Source organism: Achroia grisella, unplaced genomic scaffold, assembly GCF_030625045.1.
Source record: "Achroia grisella isolate CSIRO2021 unplaced genomic scaffold, CSIRO_AGI_Agris_v1 utg660, whole genome shotgun sequence".
Lineage (NCBI taxonomy): Eukaryota > Metazoa > Arthropoda > Insecta > Lepidoptera > Pyralidae > Achroia > Achroia grisella.
The window spans coordinates 2,550,603-2,574,871 of NW_026712984.1; the positions used below are offsets into that span (position 1 = coordinate 2,550,603).

The 24,269-nt window shown below is 31.6% G+C and overlaps 2 protein-coding genes across 2 annotated transcripts; both read right to left on the bottom strand.

The window, feature by feature from the left end:
* Positions 1–348: 348 nt before the first annotated feature.
* LOC131849678 (uncharacterized) lies at positions 349–12,335 on the bottom strand. Its single transcript, XM_059199791.1, has 6 exons — positions 12,169–12,335; positions 11,607–11,760; positions 4,608–4,724; positions 2,072–2,164; positions 1,231–1,339; positions 349–524 (listed from the first exon to the last, which is right to left on the bottom strand). The coding sequence occupies exons 1-6, from the start codon at positions 12,333–12,335 to the stop codon at positions 349–351; spliced, it is 816 nt and encodes a 271-aa protein (XP_059055774.1).
* A 1,125-nt stretch (positions 12,336–13,460) lies between these two features.
* LOC131849632 (proteasome subunit beta type-5) lies at positions 13,461–17,882 on the bottom strand. The gene is made up of 6 exons (XM_059199741.1): positions 17,634–17,882; positions 17,309–17,410; positions 16,649–16,748; positions 15,908–16,101; positions 15,407–15,545; positions 13,461–13,658 (listed from the first exon to the last, which is right to left on the bottom strand). Exons 1-6 carry the CDS (start codon positions 17,775–17,777, stop codon positions 13,492–13,494), a joined length of 846 nt encoding a protein of 281 aa, XP_059055724.1. The 5' UTR covers positions 17,778–17,882; the 3' UTR covers positions 13,461–13,491.
* Between the last annotated feature and the right edge of the window lie 6,387 nt (positions 17,883–24,269).

Consider the following 24,269-nt stretch of genomic DNA (forward strand, 5'->3'; position numbering starts at 1 on the left):
AATGTATTCTTTCAATTTTTACTTAATACGAATGTGAGATTAGTATTTATATAAAAATCGTTATAAAATTTACCTGATATATGAATTATATTATATACTAGCAGACCCGGCCAAGCGTTGCTGTGACTAAGGTTCTTGAATAAAATAATATTGCGACTATATATTGAGATGTAAGCTATCCTATCTTTCAAGTTGGATCAAATTGCACACGATGTCCAAATCAAATTCCCAATCGGTTCAGTAGTTTAGGAGTCCATCGCGGACAAGCAACGTGATACGCAATTTTTATATATAAAGATAGCCCCTTATCATCTATTAGAAAAAAGGAGTGATCATTTTTCTGTCATATTAAGTTTCTATATTGAGTAAAGCGAATTGTAATAACACAATCGTGTAGGTGGCTAAAAGACTAAGTAGACGTAACGGCAAAGTTGCATCAATATCGTACAATCCGCACGCGTTCATCTTATTGCACGATGCACGGCTCAAACGATGTATGTTCTTGTAAATTCTTCTCTCCTCTTCTGGAAAATAGGTATAATGAAATAGATAGGTTTTATATTTCAGTCAGACAAATTCTTACAGTTTCGGTCACATCATTTTTCAATTAAATTGGCAAATATTAAATTATCATAGTAAAATACATTATACATATTTTAACTTCTAATTTTTTCTTAATACAAATTTTCAGCATAATGATATATAATATAATAATATATGCTTTAGATTAATATAAATTAGTGGAAATACAAGACAAAACGGTCTTGTACAAAAAGTACTATATACTATAGTAATGTACACATTTTTACTATTTTTTAGACTCCTTAATAATAAAAATTATTATTAGTAGGTAACTCTGTGTATTACACTTTATCGCCAAAACTACTGAACCAATTTAAATCTAAGAATATTGTAGAAAAAATGTAATATATATAAAATGTAATATGTATTGTATAATAAAATATTCATTTCTTATTTGATAGTTAGACATTTTGTGTTTGGTAGAAACAATTATATATAATTTTGTTTCATATAATACTTATATGTCTGTATAAAAAACTACTCAAAAACTAGCTTTGCTGTACAAGTCTACACAGATGAGGAACAAATAAATAAAGTACTTTGTACGTTTTTTTTATATTACAATGGTGATATTAATAGAATACAGAAATTTAAAGAAATAGTGTAAAAACATACGTAATACCACAGATAATATATGGTAATACTTACCCGATAAGGTATTTTGTTGCATAACAGATGCAGATACCGCTACTACACTTTTAAATGCTAAAGTTAATTTTTCACTTTCAACAGATACGTGTACTTGTAATAAATAATTCTTGAATGCCCATGACGTTATACTTAATATTAACAATATTGTAGCTCCCTGAAACTTGAATAAATATATATATTTATATATCTGGAATGACAAAAATGCTACTAGCCTGCCTGATGGTAAGAGGTAACCGTTGCCTATATACCTACATATAATACAAGAATTGTACTACGAACATCACGTTATCATGTGTTGTAGTTGCTATTCAAAAGAAATGTGATGTCTCTGTAATTTCACTGGCTACTCTGCGCTCTACAACCGAACCACAGCTAATAATGCAATGCAATGCAATGTATCCTTGCCGATGTTCTCTTATATGTAGTCATCTTTAAAGTAGGTGATTAATATTCGAATGGTACATGGTAGAGTAAGTAAAAACCAGGGACGTTATGGATATGAAATTTCGGGTACGGATGAGTTTCCGATATAGGAATGATTATTATACTAGATACGGATACGGATATGAAATTATTTCGGATTATCCGTTAATTTGGAATAATTTCGGTTACGGATAATATTTTTTAAAAGAATTAAAAAAATATATATATAACACGTTATATAGTCTCAATTAGGATCCGCCCCTATCCGATATTGTCCCAAACTTTTATTTCGGATTCGGTTACGGTTACGGATCTCCTTAACATCCCTAGTAAAAACTAACGAAACATAGTACTAGAATTTATTTTCAATTCAAGTACTATACCCTGCACTATATATACTTTAAAAACATCTTACTGAATTATCCTGTTTATGAAATTTGATCAATACTATTAAGAATTCCACATATATAAGATTGTGTATGAAGGTCTCTGTGGTATGGAAAAGAATCTGCAAAGAAAAAGTTATAATTTATTAGATTTCTACTGCATAGTAATAAATATTGTTAATTATATTTGACATAATAATCCACAAAAAATAATAAAAAAAAAATACATTACCATAACTTGAAATATCTTTTTACTCAAATGAAATGCCTCTAATAGATTATCAAATACGTAATACATTGTGTTTGTATATATTTCTCTCTTTGATTCAAAACAACAGTCGTCATAATCGCATGAATATAATCCCGAGTATGACTGTACCTCACAAATCCATATAGTCATTTCATGATTGATCAAAGCAATGATTCTACTATAATAGATAATGTTCATGTCGAAACATATTAATGCCAATAAAGCGAGTGAGTTTATGACCGTTTTTGGTTCAGTAGCCATAATAATTGGATGCATAATAATTGCAAAGTAATATACAAATATCGCTACAACAATGAACCAGTTGCGTTTCGTTATACTTTGAAAATTAACGTCTGTGTCTTTTTTAATTCTATAAACATCATGCAATTTTAGAACTAATTGAACATTTGATGCACTAGTACGTATATCACAGGTCGTATTTAATAAGAATCCAAAAGTATACATCCACAAGTCAGCTAAATAGCTGTAATAAAATATTTCGTAAGTTGCACCATCGTCACTGTTTATTAAACGAATAGAATAAACAATAATTATAATAATACACACAATAATAGAGACATAATTGTTTAAAGAACCATTGGGGGTAATGAAATTATCTCTTATTCTGTATCTTGATGTTAATAAAATATATTGATATAAATTTAAAGGACGCAGCATCGCTTGAAATTCGCCTCCTAAATAATTCTTTAATACAGTCTCTGTGTATTTCTTGTTATACTTTTTAGGCATTTTACTAATTATTTACAACCAGTCGTATTTTTAACGCGTATCCAATAAGTAAAAAGAATGATACAATACGAGCTTCTTTTAGAACTAGTCATACACTTTGGTGATTGTTTGATTTCGTTAGTACATCGAAATGGTTTCGGTATATTAACTAATCCATCATATATAATTAATTCATTTTTTTAAATAGGACATTAAAAATATTTTTTATTGATCACTAGCTTTTGTCTGTGACTTTGGGTGTTGTTAAATTAATATTTTCGTTTTATGTATCCTATCCTAGAATCGAAATGCAAACAAGCTAATTGTAAGCAATACTTGTCGCCTATTTACCTTCATAGACAACATTTCGGACATCACGGTATCATTACTGTGACACCTCATAAAATGGAATAGAATAGAAAATAATTTATTCAAATAAACTTACATGAAACCCTATTGAATATTCTTCACGTTTTTTTAATCTACCGCTCATTCGGAATGTTGTCTCATCGCAAGAAGAACGATCAAGAAACTTGCGTGTTGCTCTTTTAAATAATTTTATTGTTACTTTACATTTTTAAGTTGAAATGAATACAAACTACCAACTAGCAGTAGTTTAATAGCTCTTCGGAATAGCAACGTATGAGTTTAACGTTGCTATTTCGAAGAACTAAGATATCATGCCCCTTATTCTGTAATTTCACTACCTTGTTACCCTTTAACTAAACATATCTTACAAGGCAAGTTGCTTCTAGGTTATAATCTAAAAAAATAAAGTAAAACTACATACATTACATCAATATTTATCAATTTTATTTTATAAAACAAATTGTAATATCACTATTAAATATGTTGATAGTAAACTCAGTACTCTCAGCACGTATTTAGCATCGACGGTGAATACATTAAATGCACTCAGCTTAATGTCCACCGATATATTTGTATGAATGACATATTTGTATAGTCTTTTGAATTCTGTAAAGTAGAAATATGAAATCTTATATATAAAATTCTCGTGTCACAGTTTTCGTTCCCATACACCTCCAAAACGGCTTGACCGATTCTCATGCAATTTTGTGAGCGTATTGAGTAGGTCTGAGAATCGGCCAACATCTATTTTTCATCCCTCTAAATGTTAGGGGTAGTCCACCCCTAAATTTTTTTTTATTTTAAAGCAAAACAACGTTTGCCGGGAGCTAGTATTAAAATAAATTTAATTCATCTTGGTCTTAAAAGCAGTTTCTTGGCAAACATCTCTAGCAAATAACAAAGGCTAACTTATAAAAGGATGTGTTTATAGGCCGCAAGAATGGCCTAACAAATTCATAAAATATTTATTAACTAGCTACTCGGCCCGGCTTCGCAAGTGTGTACTTTTATTATATATATATATATATATATATATATATATATATAAACCTTCCTCTTGAATTACTCTATCTATTAAAAAAAAACCGCCTCAAACCCGTTGCGTAATTTTAATGATTTTGGCATACATAGGGACAGACAGCGCCAACGACTTTGTTTTAAACTATGTAATGATTACCTGAACATTTATTGTGATTTATAACCAATACACAGCTTACTTCAGCATCTTTGAGCGCCATATAAAATTTTTCACATTGATAGCTTAGCAAGCCATGCAAAACTGTATTTTTCAGAATCCAAAACAAAAAACTTATCGCTGTAAATAGTATTAAAGCCTGAAAAATAATTTTTATGACGTTTTTTAGTCATTGAATAAATCCTATGCTTAATTTTTTCGTCGACATTCCTGTTCAACAACGACGACCTGGTTCAAAAGACTTGAATGACATCTTAGACCTCTGAATTGGCAACTGAGATGGCATCACAAGATGACGTGATGTCTTTGGTATTATTGTTCACGTATATATATTCTATGTATAATATGTATTTACGAAAAAAAATATCTATATATTTGTATCAGTTATCTAACGGACTCTAATATAATAATCTGTGCTTACGATGATACAGGGTAGATTTTGAACAACGTATATATACTATGTATAATATATAGTATTTAACTAGCTTAACACAAGTTTTAGCTTGGGTCTAGATGGCGCTGTGTGAATTGTTTTAAGATTACCATTATTATTAATGCGTACAATATTGCCTTAACAATCTTCTGCCCTCAGAATATAATTTTGCTCGCCAATAGTACAAACTTTATTACATGCAATAAAGAATAATTAAAATAATAATGTGTTCGGTTTATAGGTGAATAAATACTTTTCATTTCTAAGTTTAACATTATGGTATTTAAAAAATGCTTAAAAACTATTATTATTATTATATAGGTGACGGTTATCATTTATCATCCGAAGGGCCGTCGGCCTGTTTGCCATTCCAATTACACAACAAAAATCAAGCGTACAAAACTTACGTTTTTCATGTTTTGATTATTAAAACCATGTATGTTAATTATAAGTTGGGCGTATATTAGTCCATGGATAAAAAATTCTATTCCATGATATAACATCTGTAAATTTTAAATTACATTATTGCTGTGAAATTTCTATTTTCATACCAATATTAACAATTAGCTTTCTTCATCTGCTTTCAAAGGGAATTGTTTTTCCCGTTTCGATATTTTTCATTTATACTCATTTCACGATGTGCGTAGAAATAAGTTACAGCCTTCCTCATTAAATTAATTTTTTTAAGTCCAAGTCGTAGTTCCTAAGTTTAGCGCATACAAACTCAATTAAATAAGGCGTGAAGAAAAAGAGACACGAGATCACGAGAATGTACATTTTTTTTATCTCAAAAAAGATAGACAAAGTCGCGATATACAGTTGTCATTATATAGTTTTTAATTCCAAAACTAACTTACTTGTAGTTGAAATACTTTACTCTGCAAATGAAATGCTTTTAATATGTCCTTGTACATATGTAACATTGTATTCAAATAATATTTATCGTTCAAATTTCTAAAACAAACTACATCAGAAACCCATATATTTAACTCCTTCCTTATTAATTTTATAATGCACATAGTGTAAATCATATTAGAATCGAGGCTTGCCAAAATAAACATACATGAAAAATTTAACCACTGAACTTCTTTAATTATAAAATATATATATAAAAGGTTTAAAAAATATATTGAAATTAACAAAAATACAGATATCCAATTCCATTTCGTTGCATTTTTAAGTTTATTATGTTTTTCAATTTGCAATGTGTACACTGAATGAATCGTTAATAATAATTCTACATTATCTTTCGAGTAATATATGTTAATAAAACAGTTTATTATAAAACATGTCCAATTATAAATTAAACTTACGTAGATAATTATTGAAGTTTGAGACAAATTAGATAAATTTATTGCATTCATTAAGTATAAAACCAAATATAAAATTAGGCCGAAATATAAAATAATATTGTACAATAATCCATTTGGCGTTATAAAATTGTCACGAATACAAAATTTTGGACTGAAAAACATAGCTTGCATGAAATTTAAAGGTGCCAACATCCTTTGAAAGTCTTCGTGTAAAATATTATTTAGCAGAACTTCGTTAGATTTATTTTTGGTTGGCATTATGTACATTATTTAATTAATCGATTTGTAATTTACAATTTTATAAAACATATGTATTATATATTAGATACTGTAATATTGTAAACAAGCCTTATGTGTACAATAAATATTTTTACAAAAAATAACAAAATTATACTCGCTGTACTTTATTCACAGAAAAAAATATTATTAAAGTTTTTGTTTTATTCTTCGTAAGGTTGTAAATGCTAATCTCAGAAACGGATTAACCAATTTCACTGATGTAGGTATAAAAATAGTGTTCAAAATTAAATTATTTAATAATCACAATTTCGAAATTTTCCTCAACAGTTCAATCAAACTGGATTAATTTTGTTGGAAATACATTTATTCGATTATGACGATTACTATTAGCTTTTTACATTACGATACTGTGAGATGACAATACACTTAAATATACAACTTCTAGTTCGTACATTAGGCTACAGAATGTGTACGACTTTGTTTTAATAATATCTGTTGATAATTCACACGTATAACATGTTTGTTTTTAATACATACATGTTATACGTAACACCCAGACCACTACAAACAATCATACATATCTACTTACAATTAGGAAAAATCACGGACTTTTACCACGACTTATTTATTTTTTCTTAAGTTTCCGATTTTTTTCGAAAGGAAATAAAACGCGATCTTTCCTACTTACACCGAAATAATGACCTCATCAAATTTAAAATAGTATATACCTAAACTTACTCATATTTGTATCGAGCGAGGAATCAAACCCCATCGGAAACCGCTAGATCATCGAGGCTGTTTTTCATAGCTTACAGTAATATATGTTTAGACTGTTATCATAGATCATAGAGCCACAGTCATATGTGTTGTCCATTGTCAACATCATGGTGAACGCAGCACTTAATATGGCAACACTTCGCGGGGTATATAGGTATAATGTGACCATTTATTCTTTGACTCAATACGGGACATTGGTTATTTCTGTCAATTAATAGACAGTTAATGAAAAACAATTGCTTAAAGCTTTATTCAAAAAAAGCTTAATAGTTGAGTATTATCGGATAAACAAATTTGCTTTAGTATAGCTAGTGGAGCTTTAGATATTTGTGTTACTGTGTGTTTTCTATGTATATTATGTATGTATTCACAAAAGTAACGATATATATAGTATATACATATATATAACAATTTCTACTATTTCTATCAGTTGTGTAGTAACCAAGTTTTGCTTAGCTTGGGATGTGTGAATTATCTATAGATATAATTATTAATATGTCATGTCTTTTATATTTTAATAAAAATATAACTTTAAGATGCATTACACTAAATTTCTTATCAGTATCTTAATATAAGAAGGCCCTTACACTTATCTAAATATAATGTAATACTTAGTAGGTAGCAGACTGTATACAAAACATGTCATATGTCAGGAAAGGCAATCAAATAGATTAACACTTTAATGCTGGCATTAGAGAAATATATTCATTATAAGTGAAGCGAAAACTATGTATCCATTTTTACATCATATTGTTAAAATAATATGATTAAAAAGACTTTATAATATCACTTTTTTATATTTGTTTATAATGGAATGAACTCGTGAAATATGTCATTGACTCTAAATAGTTTTTCGCTTAGAATGATTACGAACGAGTAACCTACGAGTTTAGCGTTACAGAATTCATCATAGAATGCAATAATTTTTAACCTATTCAATATTATTTATTTGTCTCCAATAAACTTAAAATTATTTTTCTAGATAATTCTTTAAACTTAAAACTAAATACATTATGATACATCCCTGTATAATAAATCAAATTGTAGCATTACAATCGTATAAGTAGCAAGGAGACCGAGAAGTCGTAACGGCAAAGTTGCATCGATATCGTACAATCCGAACGCGTTCATCTTACTGCATGATGCGCGGCTCAAACGATATATGTTCTTGTAAATTCTTCGCTCCTCTTCTGAAACATGAAATTACAGCGTAAGAGGTATGAAATCTTAAGCCTGAGGTAGGTAGGTACACTCGGTCTTAACTATTTTAGATCTAAGCTACTTGGTATGTAAATTTCGTTTGTAGGGTGAGAAAATGCAGTGAAATATATAGCGATGTCACCTCATCTTAGACGTCCGGAATGGCAACGCGACATTATGGGTGTCACAAGAGTTCAATTACAACTGGTGGGAAATTGGGGAAAATATAGAAAATAAGGTTTCACCACCATGTGGTAGGACGAGGTCGCTGGTTCAGAAATAGGATGTTAAGTCGCTGACTGATTAATAACATCCAAGGCTTTTTACCTGTAATATATTGGGCTCGTACTCCTGGACGACCTATAAACGGCTGTCGCGCAGATCATAATGATGTAAAGCACAAACACCAAAATATTGTCCAAATTCGAGATTAACGTAATAGCAGCGTGCACGGCGGATGATTGCACAAATCAGACAGGTCTTATTTTTTCGATGTGAATAGATGCACAACATTGATGATATAGATGCGCTCGCAGTGACGCAACAGAGGCGCCACTTTACAGGTACCTACATACTTACCCGGTAAATTACAAATATACAAACCTTGGCTGCAAATATAAATACTACTATATATATAATGGACATTAAAAATGTTATAAATGGCGTAACTAACGGGTATGTAGGTGACGGTATCATGTTACCACTTACCATCAAGTGAACCGTCAACTTATTTGCAATTAGAATTATGTACTTTTTTTTTACAGAGTAACATATTATTTATTTCAGCTACGCCAGTAGATAGTGTATACCGTAAGCACCAATTCTTTATTTATATACCGTCCGTTATGCATTATGCATTTTTACTGCCTTACGTCGTCATCTCAGAATCATCAGAAGAATCATCAGAGAATGGCATCCGGCATAAATTTTGTGTGCTAAAATATTAATGTTAGCATAAGCGGGAGAATATTCCGTAATCATGTGTTTATATATATAAAATATCATATCTATACTCTATATATGTATGTATATATATATATATATAATATATACATTACCTGTTATACTAGATGATTGCATTAAAGATGCGCAGATTGATAAAACATTGTTGAATGCCAAATTACTTTTCTCGTATTCTATAGACAATATTATTTGAAGCAGATAATTTTTTAGAATCCATATTGATACGTTTAATATGTGATATATTGTTTGTGACTGAAATTACAATAATAACAATGTAAATTAACACTTTCTGTAATCTTACTGTGTTAACTGAAAAAACAGTTAGTCAGCCAACGTAAACCGTTAGCGTAGACGGGTGAACCATACCATTATCATCCATAAAACAAAAAAAACTCAGGTACCCAATCAAACGCATTTTTTATACTTCACAGTGATGGCAAATATCTAAGCATACGGCTCATGGTAAGCCTGTTCGAGATTGTTTTTAAGTAAATATACTATGTCAATTTTCCTGGTACAATATACATATTATTATACTAGCTGATCATGACTGTCCACTTATCATTAGATATCGCCTAATATATGCACATAATATCTTTTTATATTTTAGTCTATGTGTTATTTTGATGTATAAGTTATGTTACTGTAGTTTCATCAAAATCCACTAGGTACTTTTTGTGTGAAAGAGTAACAAACATCTATCCATATTAACAAACTTTCGCATGTATGATGTGTGTTCACATCAAATCAAGATCTATTATTTTAGTGTTAGACGTGACTTGAAAGATCTAATAACCAGTCAAAGAATCTTTCCCATTTGTAATTCCTTATAACTAACATTTCTAGGTACTTACAAGTTCATAATGATTGCATAAAACTATTAACAATTGCACATACAACAGACTATGTAAAAACGTTTCCGTTGTATGAAATAAAATCTGAAAATAGAAAATGATACAATTACAAGTTGCAGCTAACAACTTTACTCACGCTGATAAAAATAGTATGATAAAAAAGATAAAACATATAAAAACCCCATATGTACTTATGTACGCTTTAGGAAACGGTGAGACTGAGTACCTAAAACATTTTTTTTTGTGTCTCTTACCAGAAGCAGGCAGACGAAACGAAACAAAAGTATAGCTATATAGATGTTAAATATAATTTTATATGGCAACAGTTATTTCACTAGGTCAATTTAGTTTTCTTATAATGGCCACACTTAAAACTGCATAACAGAGAGGGCGCTATATAAGTCTCTCTCTCTCTGCTGCGCCGCCGTAGAAATATGTTCTTATATTGTCGTGTTATAATAAAAAATTAAATAACGTATTATTTACAACCCAGACTGTTATATTCTTTTATAAAACCCTTCAATAGACTACAAGTCCATAGAAAAAATTAACCAGTGAAGAAATAACAGTATAGTGCTCAGAGTTACTTTCTGATACAATAACAGCCTTCTAAGCGTTATTTACGTTGGTTCATTGCACACGTTAATTTTTTCCATGGGCTTGTAGTCTAATAGACATATATAATGCAATTACGATTAGTATTGCTTTAAATTACTATTAAAAGATAAATAGTATTTAATAGACGTGTCTACATCGGAAGAAAGATTTGTTTATAATATCTGCGTCGATAACTCTATCTGAACTAGTTTTACCAAGTAGTTTTATAAGTTATGTTTCGATTTAAAAGGCAAGATAGCAGCGAAATTACAGTGTAATTGCATGATATCTTGGTCCTCAGAAGCGACAACGCATAAGGGATACCTGTGGTGTTATATATTGACATGACTGCAGTGCTGTTCGTGTATATAGGCGCTGGTTGCCACTTGCCGTTCGGTCTGTATTGCCCGCTTATTTGCCATTCTAACTATTATAGAACGGCAAATAATCCGATATTTTTTATTACATCTAGTTAGATGTAATAAAAAATATCGAATTATTATTATAATTATTATTGCGTTGCAAAATAAAAGTTATAAGAACATTACGAAATAATAGTAGTGATTTTAAAAAATCCTAAAAAATAATTTTACCATAATTTGAAACGAACTTTTGCACAACTTGAATGCCTCCAATAAACTGACATAAATACTGAATAACTTTTTGGTATACTTTTGTCCAGATCTTGTAAAATCATTTAATTCATTATCCATTATATATATTCCATGACGAGATTCAGGACGACGATGCAGTTCAGTAGTCCATAATGCTACTTCGTAATTGACGGTAGCTACTAATCTACTGGCATAAATTACATTCATATCGAAACAAATTATAAAAATTAAAGATATATAATGTACAATTATTTTTATCAGCGTATCGTAAAAAACTACTGGATATCCAATATTTAAAAAGTAATATATAATTATTACGGTTACAAAGAACCAATTAAATTTTATGATACATTTGAATTTATCATTATTTTTTTTCATTTTGTAAATATTATGCAGTATTAAAATCAACTGAACATTAGATTTACCGGTGCTAATATCAGATATAGTGTTCAAACTAAAACCAAAACTATATATAAATAGATCAAGAATGTAACAGAAGTAAAAGAATGCAACGTTCTCATTAAGAAGACACAGTTTAAGACGATAGAAGTAAAAAAGAAAAACAATAACGTTCATGAGAATAGAAAAATACTTATGCAAAGATCCGTTTGGTGTAATAAAATTATCTCTAATTCTGTATTTTGAGGTTAACAAAATGTATTGCAGTAAATTTAGAGGTTTGAGCATTGCTTGAAACTCTTCATTCAAATAGTTTTCCAATAAAGTCTCTGAGGTTTCAATATGATATATTGTAGGCATATTTATTTTGTACTTGGTTGCTAGAAAACGTACAGTTAAAAGTGAAATTAATTTGTTACTGAAACGGTAATTAAATGAAGCTATTACTTACCACTAACAGTCAATTCAATTAATGTGTTTATCAATAATTTGACATTTATGGATTTCATATATGAGTATAGATATAAATAAGTATAGGACGATTCTCTAACGTTGATGTGAAATTTATAACTATTTTTCTTTGGATAGTTTGGGTTAGTTTATTAAATATGTTATTAATAACACAGATAACATATTACATACTAATACTTACTAATATTATAAATGTGAAAATACCTCTATATATCTGTCTGTTTAAAAGTTATGTACCTAGTACCCATAGCACAAGCTTTAGCTAGATTAACTTGGATCTATATGGCGCTGTGTGAATTGTCCTGAGATTATTATTATTATATAGGGCGTACAAATCAAAACACTTGAATAAAAAATAAAACATTCTTGCCAATTTTTGGATCTTTTGCAGATAATTTCCATATCGACAGCTTCTCCAAGATCTTTCAGTCTATCATTGTTGTTTCATTTTCAGTATAGGAGAATTACACCATATGATGTCCGTGACATCACTCATCCTATATATTGTCCTACATGTCTAGTATATTGTATTTCCACAACGTGGTCTAATCTTTCAGCCATAGGTAAGACTGCGGTAACTACGCAGACTCAAGCAGATTTTAAATTTGAAAATCAATAAATTTTGAAGTCTATCGACTACAGAACATTAAAATGTTATGTACTCTATATTTAGTTTATATATACTCTTTATACTAATTAACGTAATTGAATTCTACGTGGCACGGGAGCGAGCTTACGGATGTCGTCTCTAAGATTAATTTTTCGGTTTTATACCGTTATTACTTTGACTGGGGAGAGAGAATTTGAATTCACCTCCATTAGACGACAACACCTAATAAGATATATATTTCAATTTATCATGAATTAATGCAAAAATCGGAATAAATACCACAAATTAACCCCGATAGGCTGTACTATACCCGGGTGTACCATTCCGAATAAGATATATATTTCCTGAATTAATAAAAGAATTAAGTGATAGAGATAGGTAGTGTTTAAATAAAAAGTATGCTATAAAAATAATACAATTTTATTTAACCATTATCTATTCCTCAGTAAGTCCTTTCTCTGCTTGATATTTGTAGTGGAGCTCGCTGCAGTCTTCGTTGGAGATGTTGACCCAGCCTTTGTCGCTGATGTGGTAGACGCGGATGATCCCACCGGAGTATGCGTCGCGGTGGGTCGCGTGGTAGATGGCCCGGCGACCGAGCTCTACAATCAAATCATATGATCACTGTAAAAAGTCGTCTACCCATGCAGTACACCAAATTCAAATATAAAGACCACTTATTCATGTTGGACATTTTAGCCGCTTATAACTTTTTACCTACAGTATACAAATTCAATCGAGAATGGGCAAGAACTGTCAAGAAACTCAATTGAATTTCTTTTTTTACAAAAAGCCAATTTATTTACTATTATTATTTCTCTAGATGTAACATTAAATAAAAATAAACAACTATTGACATCATCATCATCATCGCAGCCGGAAGACGTCCACTGCTGGACATAGGCCTCCCCCAAAGATCTCCACGACGAAAGGTCCTGCGCTGCTCGCAACCAATACCTTCCAGCGATCTTGACCAGATCGTCGGTCCACCTTGCTGGAGGCCTTCCCAGAGTGAAGAGATCCACAGCAGAACCAGAGTGACCGACATAGCCCGAAGAATTGCGACTCTGAAGTGGCAATGGGCAGGGTACATAGCTCGTAGGACAGATGGCCGATGGGGTCGTAAAGTCCTCGAGTGGCAACCACGGCCCGGAAGACGCAGCGTAGGAAGGCCTCCAACTATTGACATGCACGCTCGTAATTCAAGTAATCGTTTAGTGAGTCAAACTGATCTATTTCAATCGGCAAGGTTATCTGTTTTTCGGTTGAAAGGTAAGAAGAGACAAAGGAGAGAAAGTACAGGATAAGAGGCATAAAATCTCAGTCCTTCGGAATGATTCATGATCGGTATAACAGAAACTTCCATTCAAACATTCATCCCCTATTTCATTAAAGCGGTAACCCTTTAAAATTTTTAGATACTTTCAATGTCATATTTAATGATGATACTTCCATACAACCTTTCATCTACCCTTTTGCAAAATGTACCAAATTTCATGTGATTTACATGAAATTTGGTTCAGTAGTTTTGGCGTGAAAGTGAGACAGATTCACTTTGGCATTTATAATATTAGTAAGATTATTTATACAGAATTCACAAACTAATGACAATGGGATAAAGCCGAGGCAGATCACTAGTTAACAGTTTAAATAATGTAAATTAAATATTGTAATGGGTGAAAACGTGATTGTTAAAGGCTATGCTGTAAATACTATAAATGACATAGTGGAGTAACTTGAAACAAACAGCCATGCTCGCTAGAAAGTTCACGTTCAATGACATGGTATAAATACCAGCGATGCTGTCAGTGACGCGATCCATTCATACCGATGCCACTCTGAAAGGTCTCTGTCCACTAGTGAGCATTACTAGATCTTAGACGTAAAGGTGAAAGATGTGTTTGTGAGGAAAGCTATCAGCACTGCAGATAAGGGGCAAACTTATGGCGGCGTGGTGGGCCGAGTCAATGTGCTCCTAATATATAGTTGAGTGCAATGATGGCTGGCTCATCCGTTATACTCGTCAACGGGTTCTGTTTGTGGGGACTGGTCTGTTCGGGTTACGAAATCTGATTGTTTGCTTAATATTTGATTATGAAATAGCATAGGCTGATGGTTCCTTTTCTCCCAAATTTGAATTTTAAAAAGAATCTATATTATTGTAGATAATGAACTTAATAGAAAAAACTTTAAAATAATACGAGCTGAGTTTCTTATCAGTTCTTCACATTTTTCGAAAGCATTCCAAACTGACGTAGATTTAACATATCATAAGAGTCTGTAATAGACCTACATGAATAAATATATTTTTGAATTTGAATTTTCGAGGACATCTAAAATCAACAATTACCTTGAGCTTCAAGATCTGATAAATCCCATTTGTAACCAGAGTCCAGTACACCAAAGGCATACACGGACCCTGAGCCCACTGAGAATACTTTGCCTGGAGTGCGAGTTCCTTCACTGTCCACATAATATAACTGTGCACCCTGGAAAATTAATAAACAATATGCATTTACAATATATAAGTTTTTATACATATAATTAATATACCATGGTATGTTACCATGTTTTATTTAAATTTTAAATTTTGACTAAATTATTAATAACATCAATAAATAAAATGGTTTTTATTTAAGAAATAAGAAATACAAAAAACAAATGTTTGTAATTATAAAAAAATGTCAGACTTTTCAAAAGACGTGTAAAAAACTTCTTTTTTAGACTGTTGATTAAATATAAATAAATATAACATTCTAAACTTGTAAAAAAAGCCGTAAAATAAAAAAGGGGAAGAAATTTTGTATGGAAAATCGTCATTTTTTAAGCTAGTAGAATGAATCACACATACCCTCTTATCAAAGCCAGCCAACATCATGCCCATACTGAGACCCATGCCCTTGTAGTTGTACACCATGTTGGCCATCAGCTTGCTGGCAGCGGCCACAGAGATGCGTTCCCTGTTCCTCAACTCGTACAGACGGCACTGCTTTGCGAGTACACGGTCCCAGTACACACAGTCCGCGGCACCACCAGCCAGTGTACCTAATAAATGAAATAAATTATATTAATATAAAGTTTGTGAGTATGGATGTATGTTTGTTATCTTTCACCCACAAAACTACTTAAGGGATTTTGATGAATCTTTACAGTAATATAGTTATGCATCAGAATAACATATTGGCTATAAATTGAAGGGGGTTGAAACAGCTGCATGCTGTTTCAACCCAGCTAGTAAATAATAATATAACCTTGAATAATTCACAGAGCGCAATCTAGTTCCAAGCTAAACAGGTCTTGTCTTATGGGTATTAGAAATATGACTTTGTGAGCATGGAATTTAACCATTTTTTAATTAAAATAAATAAACTTTCTAAATGATGAGTAACAAAAGTTACTCTTTATCACATTAGCTATCTACAAGAGTTTCAGATATTACCAATTATAAACAATCATTTTGTTTTTTATTAATTTTTGATGTATCATATCTACTGCTATACTTTCATTTTCATTTACATTTAGTGAAGCTGTTAATTTGATATTATAAACAGAGACTTAAAATTTAATAAAAAATATTTTAGTTTTACATTACCAAGTAGATAGTCATTGATTTCTACAATTTTCTTCATGGATTGTGACCCAATGAACTGGCCCCCAGTGGCACGGGAGTCCACCGCTAACAATACTCCACCCTATAAACATTTGTAAAAATTTTGTAAAAACATTAAAATAATCATAGGATCACTGCCATTCTGAATGACTGCAATTGTCTGCCTATGTTATAGTTATAGTTTGATACTGGAATTTTAAGTTTGCTATAAAGTTAACTTGTTACAACAAATTCACCAGGAAATAACAACAATGGTTATCATCACGGGGGGCCACATGGAGGTTGACCCGACATGGTGCATTGTTAGTACATGGGTCACTATTTCGTAATAGTAACAATCACTTTCCTTGATTGGGTAATGTTTACTACGGCAGCTAGAGTCAGTTTTCAATCTCAAAGATTAAATAGATGTAAAATTTTCAAATAATGTTACCAGGTACAGTGCTATTTTTTTGTTTCAGACAATTAGTTTTAAAGCTTTAACCAGTATAAATTGATAATTAATATTAATTTCTGATTGTCTCAACACTACTTAAGAATTGCAAAAGTTAATTCAATATAGGTAATGTCAAATTTGTCATAGAGGTAAATAAAACCAGACTATAGTTAAATAGTGGATAATAAATAACAATTTATACTCACTTTATAGCGGAATCCAAGTGTAGTGGTTCCATGATCAAATTCAATTTTTATATCACGACCAGTCTCGTCTTTTGTGTTAAATTTCGCTAGGGTTTCTACAGGCTGCAATTAAAACATAATTATTAAAGGAACGTAGAACGTAACGGAACGTAGAACGTTTTAAAGAATTTTTAAATCAAATTAAAAAACCTAATAATCTTGCATGCGTCGATGTGCCGCGTTGGATAAGACTAATTGTTTTTTTTAAATGAAATGTAAATATGTGTGATAATCTTTAATAAATTTAGTACAAATTGATTAAACTATTAGAATAATCTGAACTTACGTTAGCAAACGGCGGTACAGCGAGTTGGGCGCTGTTGATGAAATTTTGGCTGAATCCCATTACATCGTTTTGGAATGATGCAAGAGCGTCCACCGGCTTTAAATTGATTTTCTCATCGAGACGACAAAGATCCAGTAAAGCCATTACTATTTTTAATACTTAATAACTTTTGTTTGCAACTCGGTAAAACGATGACAAGCTAAAACGAAAATTATTCGACAATTTTGACTGTCATACTGTCAAGAATTGATGTTTCTTCTTAATGTTAATTTTATGGCTGTGGGTTCTAGTATGTAAAGTTTCATTGACAACAATTTTGTCTATGCTTATATTTTTTTCATTGAATACGAAATGGCAATCATTATTCGAGAATAATGCTAATAATTATTTATATTGGAAACATAGTGGACACAATAAATATACAAGAATAATTAAAACATATATTTTGGTTGAATTTATCAGAAATGAAATGGTGCCATCTGTCAGCACATACAGATTTTCCTTAAGTGTATGATACATGTACTAGATCTATTCAACGCTAGATGGCAGTAGTAGTCAAAAAAGTATTATTTCTATTATACTTTTTCTATACAATCATTATGACAATATTACTTGCACTAAAGACAAAAGGTCGGCGATCACAATAATAAAAAGTTTATTACCCTTTAGCTAGCATTATAGAAGAAATTTAATACTTACACTGATCAGCAAATATGGTATACACAGTACCAGAACGAAAGTCCATGTGCTAGTCTTGCAAAACCCTATCATATTCCACAAATTTATTAACGAAGATAGACTCCGAACATTATTTTATTCGATTACTAGTTACTCGCCCCGGCTTCGCACGGGTGTACGTGTTTTATATATATAAACCTTCCTCTAGAATCACTCTATCTATTAAAAAACCGCTTTATAATCCGTCGTGTAGTTTTAAAGATTTGAACATACATAGGGACAGATAGGGTCAGCGACTTTGTTTTATACTATGTAGTGATGATATATTTTAACTCTTACATTTTGTATTGATTTATATTTTTATAATGCATGCTTAGTGCACCCTCCTACGCTAACGGCCGACATTGGCGACAGCATCACAGGATGAGCATGAAGTCAATTAGCACATCGTGGTGAGTCACTAGGAATTAATCACATTAACTTCTAGGAGAGACCGCGTGGGGACAACAGTTCATTTCAGGCAAATTCGCCGTAATAATAATAATATAGTAATATATGCTTCAGGACACAGCGTCATCTAGTCCCAATCTAAGTAGAACATGTGTTATGTGACAACTGATAGACAAGTGATATAAATAGATACATTTTTTGTATATATGGATTGGATTTTATAAGATAAAAGATGGCACGTTAGTACGTGCTTTCTCTAGACCTATCTTTACGTTTTTCATCGTATTTCGCCGTTTATTAGATTAATGGCAAGAATAGACAAACTATACACTAAATATTGTTTTATTATCATTCATAAAAACAAAATAGGTAAAAATAAGTTTTACCACAAAATTATTAGTTGTGATTTCGGGAAACCGTTCGAGATCCGAATTATAAAATTCATCGAATGAAATATTTAGTGATGGAGTCGCTAACATATCATTACGATGTGAGTCAGATATTCGATATAATACTTATTGGCCGTATTGGGATACATTGTTTAGACTCTGTCATTATAGATTGCTATCTACAATGATGTAAGTATAGATATCTACCTAGAGTTTGTGTTATAAACACCGTTTAGTGTCTAGTATTTACAAGTGAATCTTTACATACCTATAATAAATGTGTAAAATCATCACGAGGCGAAATCTATTATTGTGATAATGGTTTTCATAAAAATGGTTTTGGGAATAACAATGTACTGTTTCTGAGATTAGCGTGTACAAATCTATACCAATACTAGCTTTTGCCCGCGGTTTCGCTCGCGTTAACTTATCCCCTTAGGGGTGGAATTTATCAAAATCTTTTCTTAGGGGATGCCTGCGTCTAGTACCTTTATGCATGCAAAGTCTCAGCCTGATCGGTTTATAATTGACAAAGTTTCATACAAACTTTCATCCCTATTTTATCCCTTTGGGGGTAGAATTAACCAAAATTATTTCTTAGGGGATGCCTGCATTATAACATCTACCTGCATGCCAAATTTCAGCCCGATCCATCCAGTGGTTTGGGCTGTGCGTTGATAGATCACTACGTCAGTCCTAGTACCTTTATGTTATATATATTTAGATTATTATGAGAACGGATTTTGATGTGAGGAAGGTAAACTCTGTAATCTCTTATTACTGTTATAATTTGCTATAAGTACCTACTGTTGATAATTCGGAATATAGATATTATATTATACTCTCTTCACAGTTCCATTATGATGTTTTTAATTAGGGGACTATCAGGATGCTTGATTATATTAATAATCCTATGAATTTTCTTATTAATCCTTTATTCTTATTAAACAGTACATTAGCACAACTTAGCATAGTTCATTGACCGGAAGAAACTATGAACATACCTATGTTAGAATCATTATTGTAGAAAAAATCCGATATTATAAAAATATATTAAAAGAAGGTAGTTTGTTTTTAGTACTAATGAAGTACCCAATGTAAAGATTATTACGAATATTGTAAATAGGGCCATCTAGTATTTATAGACGAACCTATAAATACGGAGGTCGGTAGTTGAATAATCTTCTTTCGTTGCGTGAGCCGCGGCATTCAGTCGACGAGCGAAGAGCGTGCCGGTTGTGTTTTGGATACTAAAGTGAATTGTATTAGGAATGGGTTCATCCCGGTGTTGGTTGGGCCTGGGGTGAAGCTGCAAGTAGTGAAGGTGAGTGTTAATGCATTCTAAAAGAGCTCTTTAAACCTACATCCGTGTCTCAAGTCACGGGCGCTACTTGGGGTTTCCCTTGCGGTAGCCGGCTTCAAAGCCTCAGTCGTCCATCATAATTAGTGCTTCTAACACCTATAACTATAGAAGAACCTTTTAAGCAGAATATAATCAGAGTATAATCTATGTGTACCATTTTATTTCAACAGACGTAACATGTTATTCTTATCTTTTAAACTTATAGTACTGTGACAGTTCACAAAATGTTTTAACGATCTTATAAGAATAAAGTAATAAGCATATAAACGTACCATCTAAATTGTAAAACAAAACTAACATATCAAAGGCATCACCCGTATACCTCACACGCACCAGTCGGCATCATCACATCAAACAAATTAAAAAATCGTGATTCCACACACAAGGAAAGTCACGACTTCGAAGTCAAAGTACTAAAATGCATATTAACAACTGCTAACCTAGTCCCAAGTAAATGATAGCCCAAAATCTCATAATTGCAACTTAAATCCGCCGCAAGTCACACCGAACTGTAAAGGATGATCCGAAAGTTACGAATAAGCAATGTGCATAACATTGTGTTTACTTCAAATGGAGCTTCTATTATTTATGTATATTGTTTGTTCAAATTCAAATTCAAAAATCATTTATTCATAGGACATTTCAGCCGCTTATGAACGTTCCAGTTCGGTATATAGATACAATTGAGAAGAACTGGCAAGAAACTCAATTAAATTACTTTTTTTTAAATCCAGTTGATTTACAATGCATAGGTATTTATATAGGTGTCTATGTCTAACATTAAATGAAAATCCCTAACATGAAAATGTCATTCAAGTAATCGTTTAGTGAGTAATCGCAGCACAAACTATTGTCACAATAGATCTATACAAGAAGGCGATTCGGTCTCGAATCTAGGCTTGTTATTTTTCTGTAATTGTTAGATACTGATTTATCAAAAGAAAATATATTTTTTGAAAATAAAAGTGCTATAAAACAATTAGTGTGTTCTGTATGTGTTATATTAATTCTATAAAATGTTGCTGCAAATTATCTGGATTAAATCTACTATGATCAATGTACCCTGCTTATTATCTTTGAGCTGGTCGCTGTCCCGCTTCTAACAAAGTAGGTATCTAACAAATGGAAACAGTAACAAACCCTTCCATTCTATGATTGGCTGTTATATTATTGCAAGTTGTGAAATCTTAGATCAACTTTATATAAACCAGGGGCCGTATATAACTCTTATTCCCATTCAGTTTACGGCTTAAACTGAACTGCCTGGAAACTGTCATAATACGTTATCGGTGTGTTGTTTACACACCAAATCACATGTTGAGCGGAGCACATTTATTTTTAAAAACTCGACATTGACAGACAGATTGGATTTTTTTAATGGTAAACGATGGAGGTTCTTTGCTTTGATATTTTGATCTCGGTCAAGCCGTTTCGGAGGAGTATCGTTACAAAGAGTGCAAATCTGATCTGTAAGATCGCTCCGCGCTTCACGCTCCTCTCAAAAAAGATTCAAAGAAATTACGAGTCGGTGTAACAGCATGTCTAATGCAACTTATTGGCGCATTATTAAGAAAAAAAGATTTGCAGTTTATCAGAGAGCTTAGGGCAGTCGGAATTAGAGCTGGTTCCCATAGGAATCGACAGTGGTATGGTAGTGAACCATTTTGTCACGCGATTGGTTTTCTGGTATCCATGTGATGTGACCATGTTTTAGGGTAAAGTTTTTGTCTATAAGATGTGTTTAGTGTATCTTAGCTGGCTCTTTCGCGTTTATTATTTACAATTAGATTAATTTAATCTAATTGTAATAGTGCAACCTAATCGAAATTGAGTAAATGCTTAAGTAAATAAGTTTATAATTATTCGTGTTAAGATCCGATGTAATAAGTTCATTAAAAATTAACCACAATGTTTTCCAGGGAAAACTGCGTAGAGGTCGATCAGCATACATTGTTAACAACGGGGTCACTATTAGCCCATTACTAACATTTCCCTTCTCCCCTACATGCGACGGACCACTTACCACAAGGTGAGGCGTCAGTTTATTTACTATTTTTGTTTTATAAAGAACTAGCTGCGCTCATGGTATATAAATTTCAATATAAAATATACACTATATAGCATGAAATTTATAGCATATGTAATAATAAAACTACTGAACGGATTTTGATGAATCTTTACAGTAATATAGCTTACGCATCAGAATAATCAGTAGTTTTTGCAAAGAGTAACAAACATCCATACGCACAAACTTTCGCGTTTATATTATTAGTAGCTTTTACCCGCGGTTTCGTTCGCATTGAATACATTAAATAAGTATTGGCGATCATTACAATAGAAATTAATCAATATAACATCATTACTGATTGCTAAATGGCGCTGAAGTAGCAAAGTGTGTTATATTTTGTTTTATTGCTTTTATATTTTTTTTTAAGTATCCTATGTTCATTCAAATACCTCCAAGAGCATGTGTACAAAATTTCATGACGATTCAGTAGATTTTGCGTGAAAGTGTAACAAACATCTCAACTTTCACAAGTTACGATATTATAAGAATTAAGATATTGGATATCAAAGTAGAACTTAGGACTGCCTGAAAGTGTACTGAAATATGGCCACACTAGGCGGTGAGCTCTTTTTCCCGCCTGGTGCCCGGGGCTGCCACAAGCGACGGAGCAACGCAACCGTGGACGTTATGTTGATGACTCCAACTGTATTTCGTTACCTCCATTTTGACACTAAAATTGTTTATAAATTACTTTCAACGATATAATGTGATGTGAACTGTGATTTATTATTGTCGTAATATGGTATAGTGGCTTTAATACTAGTACACTGTAGCAACAGTCATGGTATTTGACTTGACTTGACTTTTCTATAATTTTGTTTGAGTTTTGTTCACTTTGACAATTTGACGTTTTATGGCAATTGCGTAAGGTTTTACAATAAAATACCAGAGTCTGTTATAAATTTGCCAGAAAAAAGAATTAAATGTCAAATAAAACACTTCCTTTGCAAAAAAGCTTACTATAAAATTGAAGAATTCGTTAACGATAATAATGTTTTTGTAGAAAAATTTTAAATACATAGCACTGACAATATTATCTGATTACACTAATAATGAGTGCGTAGCGATTTCTATGTTGATTGTCGCATGCCTCTTACTTGTTACACTGTAATTATTTATATAAAAAAACATCTATCAAAAAGAGCAACACACAAGTTTCTTGCTCATTCTTCTTGTGATGAATCTGCATTCCGAATGAGTGGTAGAATCAAAATCGAAAGTGCTTGTAATGAGTTTATTTGAATAAAGATTATTTCTATTTCTATTTCTATTTGAAAGAAATGTAGAAATTTCATCTATTTCTATTTCTATTTCTATTTCTATTTCTATTTCTATATTTCTATTTCTATTTCTATTTCTATTTCTATTTCTATTTCTATTTCTATTTCTATTTCTATTTCTATTTCTATTTCTATTTGAAAGAAATGTAGAAATTTCAACTAATATCAGATAGAAAACTCACATCGTTCTTATGTACTTACATTTTAAACTAGCCAACCGCCCCGGTTTCGCACGGGTAGTACATTTTTGGATTTGGATTTTTTATAGATCAGAATGAAATGATGCTCCCACCTGATCTCCCACCAGTTGATGATAAAATGAGCATTAGGTCAGGTCCGTGAGCAGTCTTGCCAAATGGAAATTTACCACGATATTTTCTAGGGGGAACCTCATGGAGGTTTTTTTTT

Coding starts and splice junctions, on each gene's coding strand:
- LOC131849632 (XM_059199741.1), bottom strand. CDS start 17,777: ATGGCTTTACTGGATCTTTGTCGTCTCGATGAGAAAATCAATTTAAAG. Junction 17,411..17,633: donor CTGTACCGCCGTTTGCTAAC/GTAAGTTCAGAT, acceptor TTTTAATTGCAG/CCTGTAGAAACCCTAGCGAA. Junction 15,546..15,907: donor TGGCTGGCTTTGATAAGAGG/GTATGTGTGATT, acceptor TTAATTTTCCAG/GGTGCACAGTTATATTATGT.
- LOC131849678 (XM_059199791.1), bottom strand. CDS start 12,335: ATGCCTACAATATATCATATTGAAACCTCAGAGACTTTATTGGAAAAC. Junction 11,761..12,168: donor CCAAACGGATCTTTGCATAA/GTATTTTTCTAT, acceptor TTATGCCAGTAG/ATTAGTAGCTACCGTCAATT. Junction 2,165..4,607: donor TGGCGCTCAAAGATGCTGAA/GTAAGCTGTGTA, acceptor TTTTCTTTGCAG/ATTCTTTTCCATACCACAGA.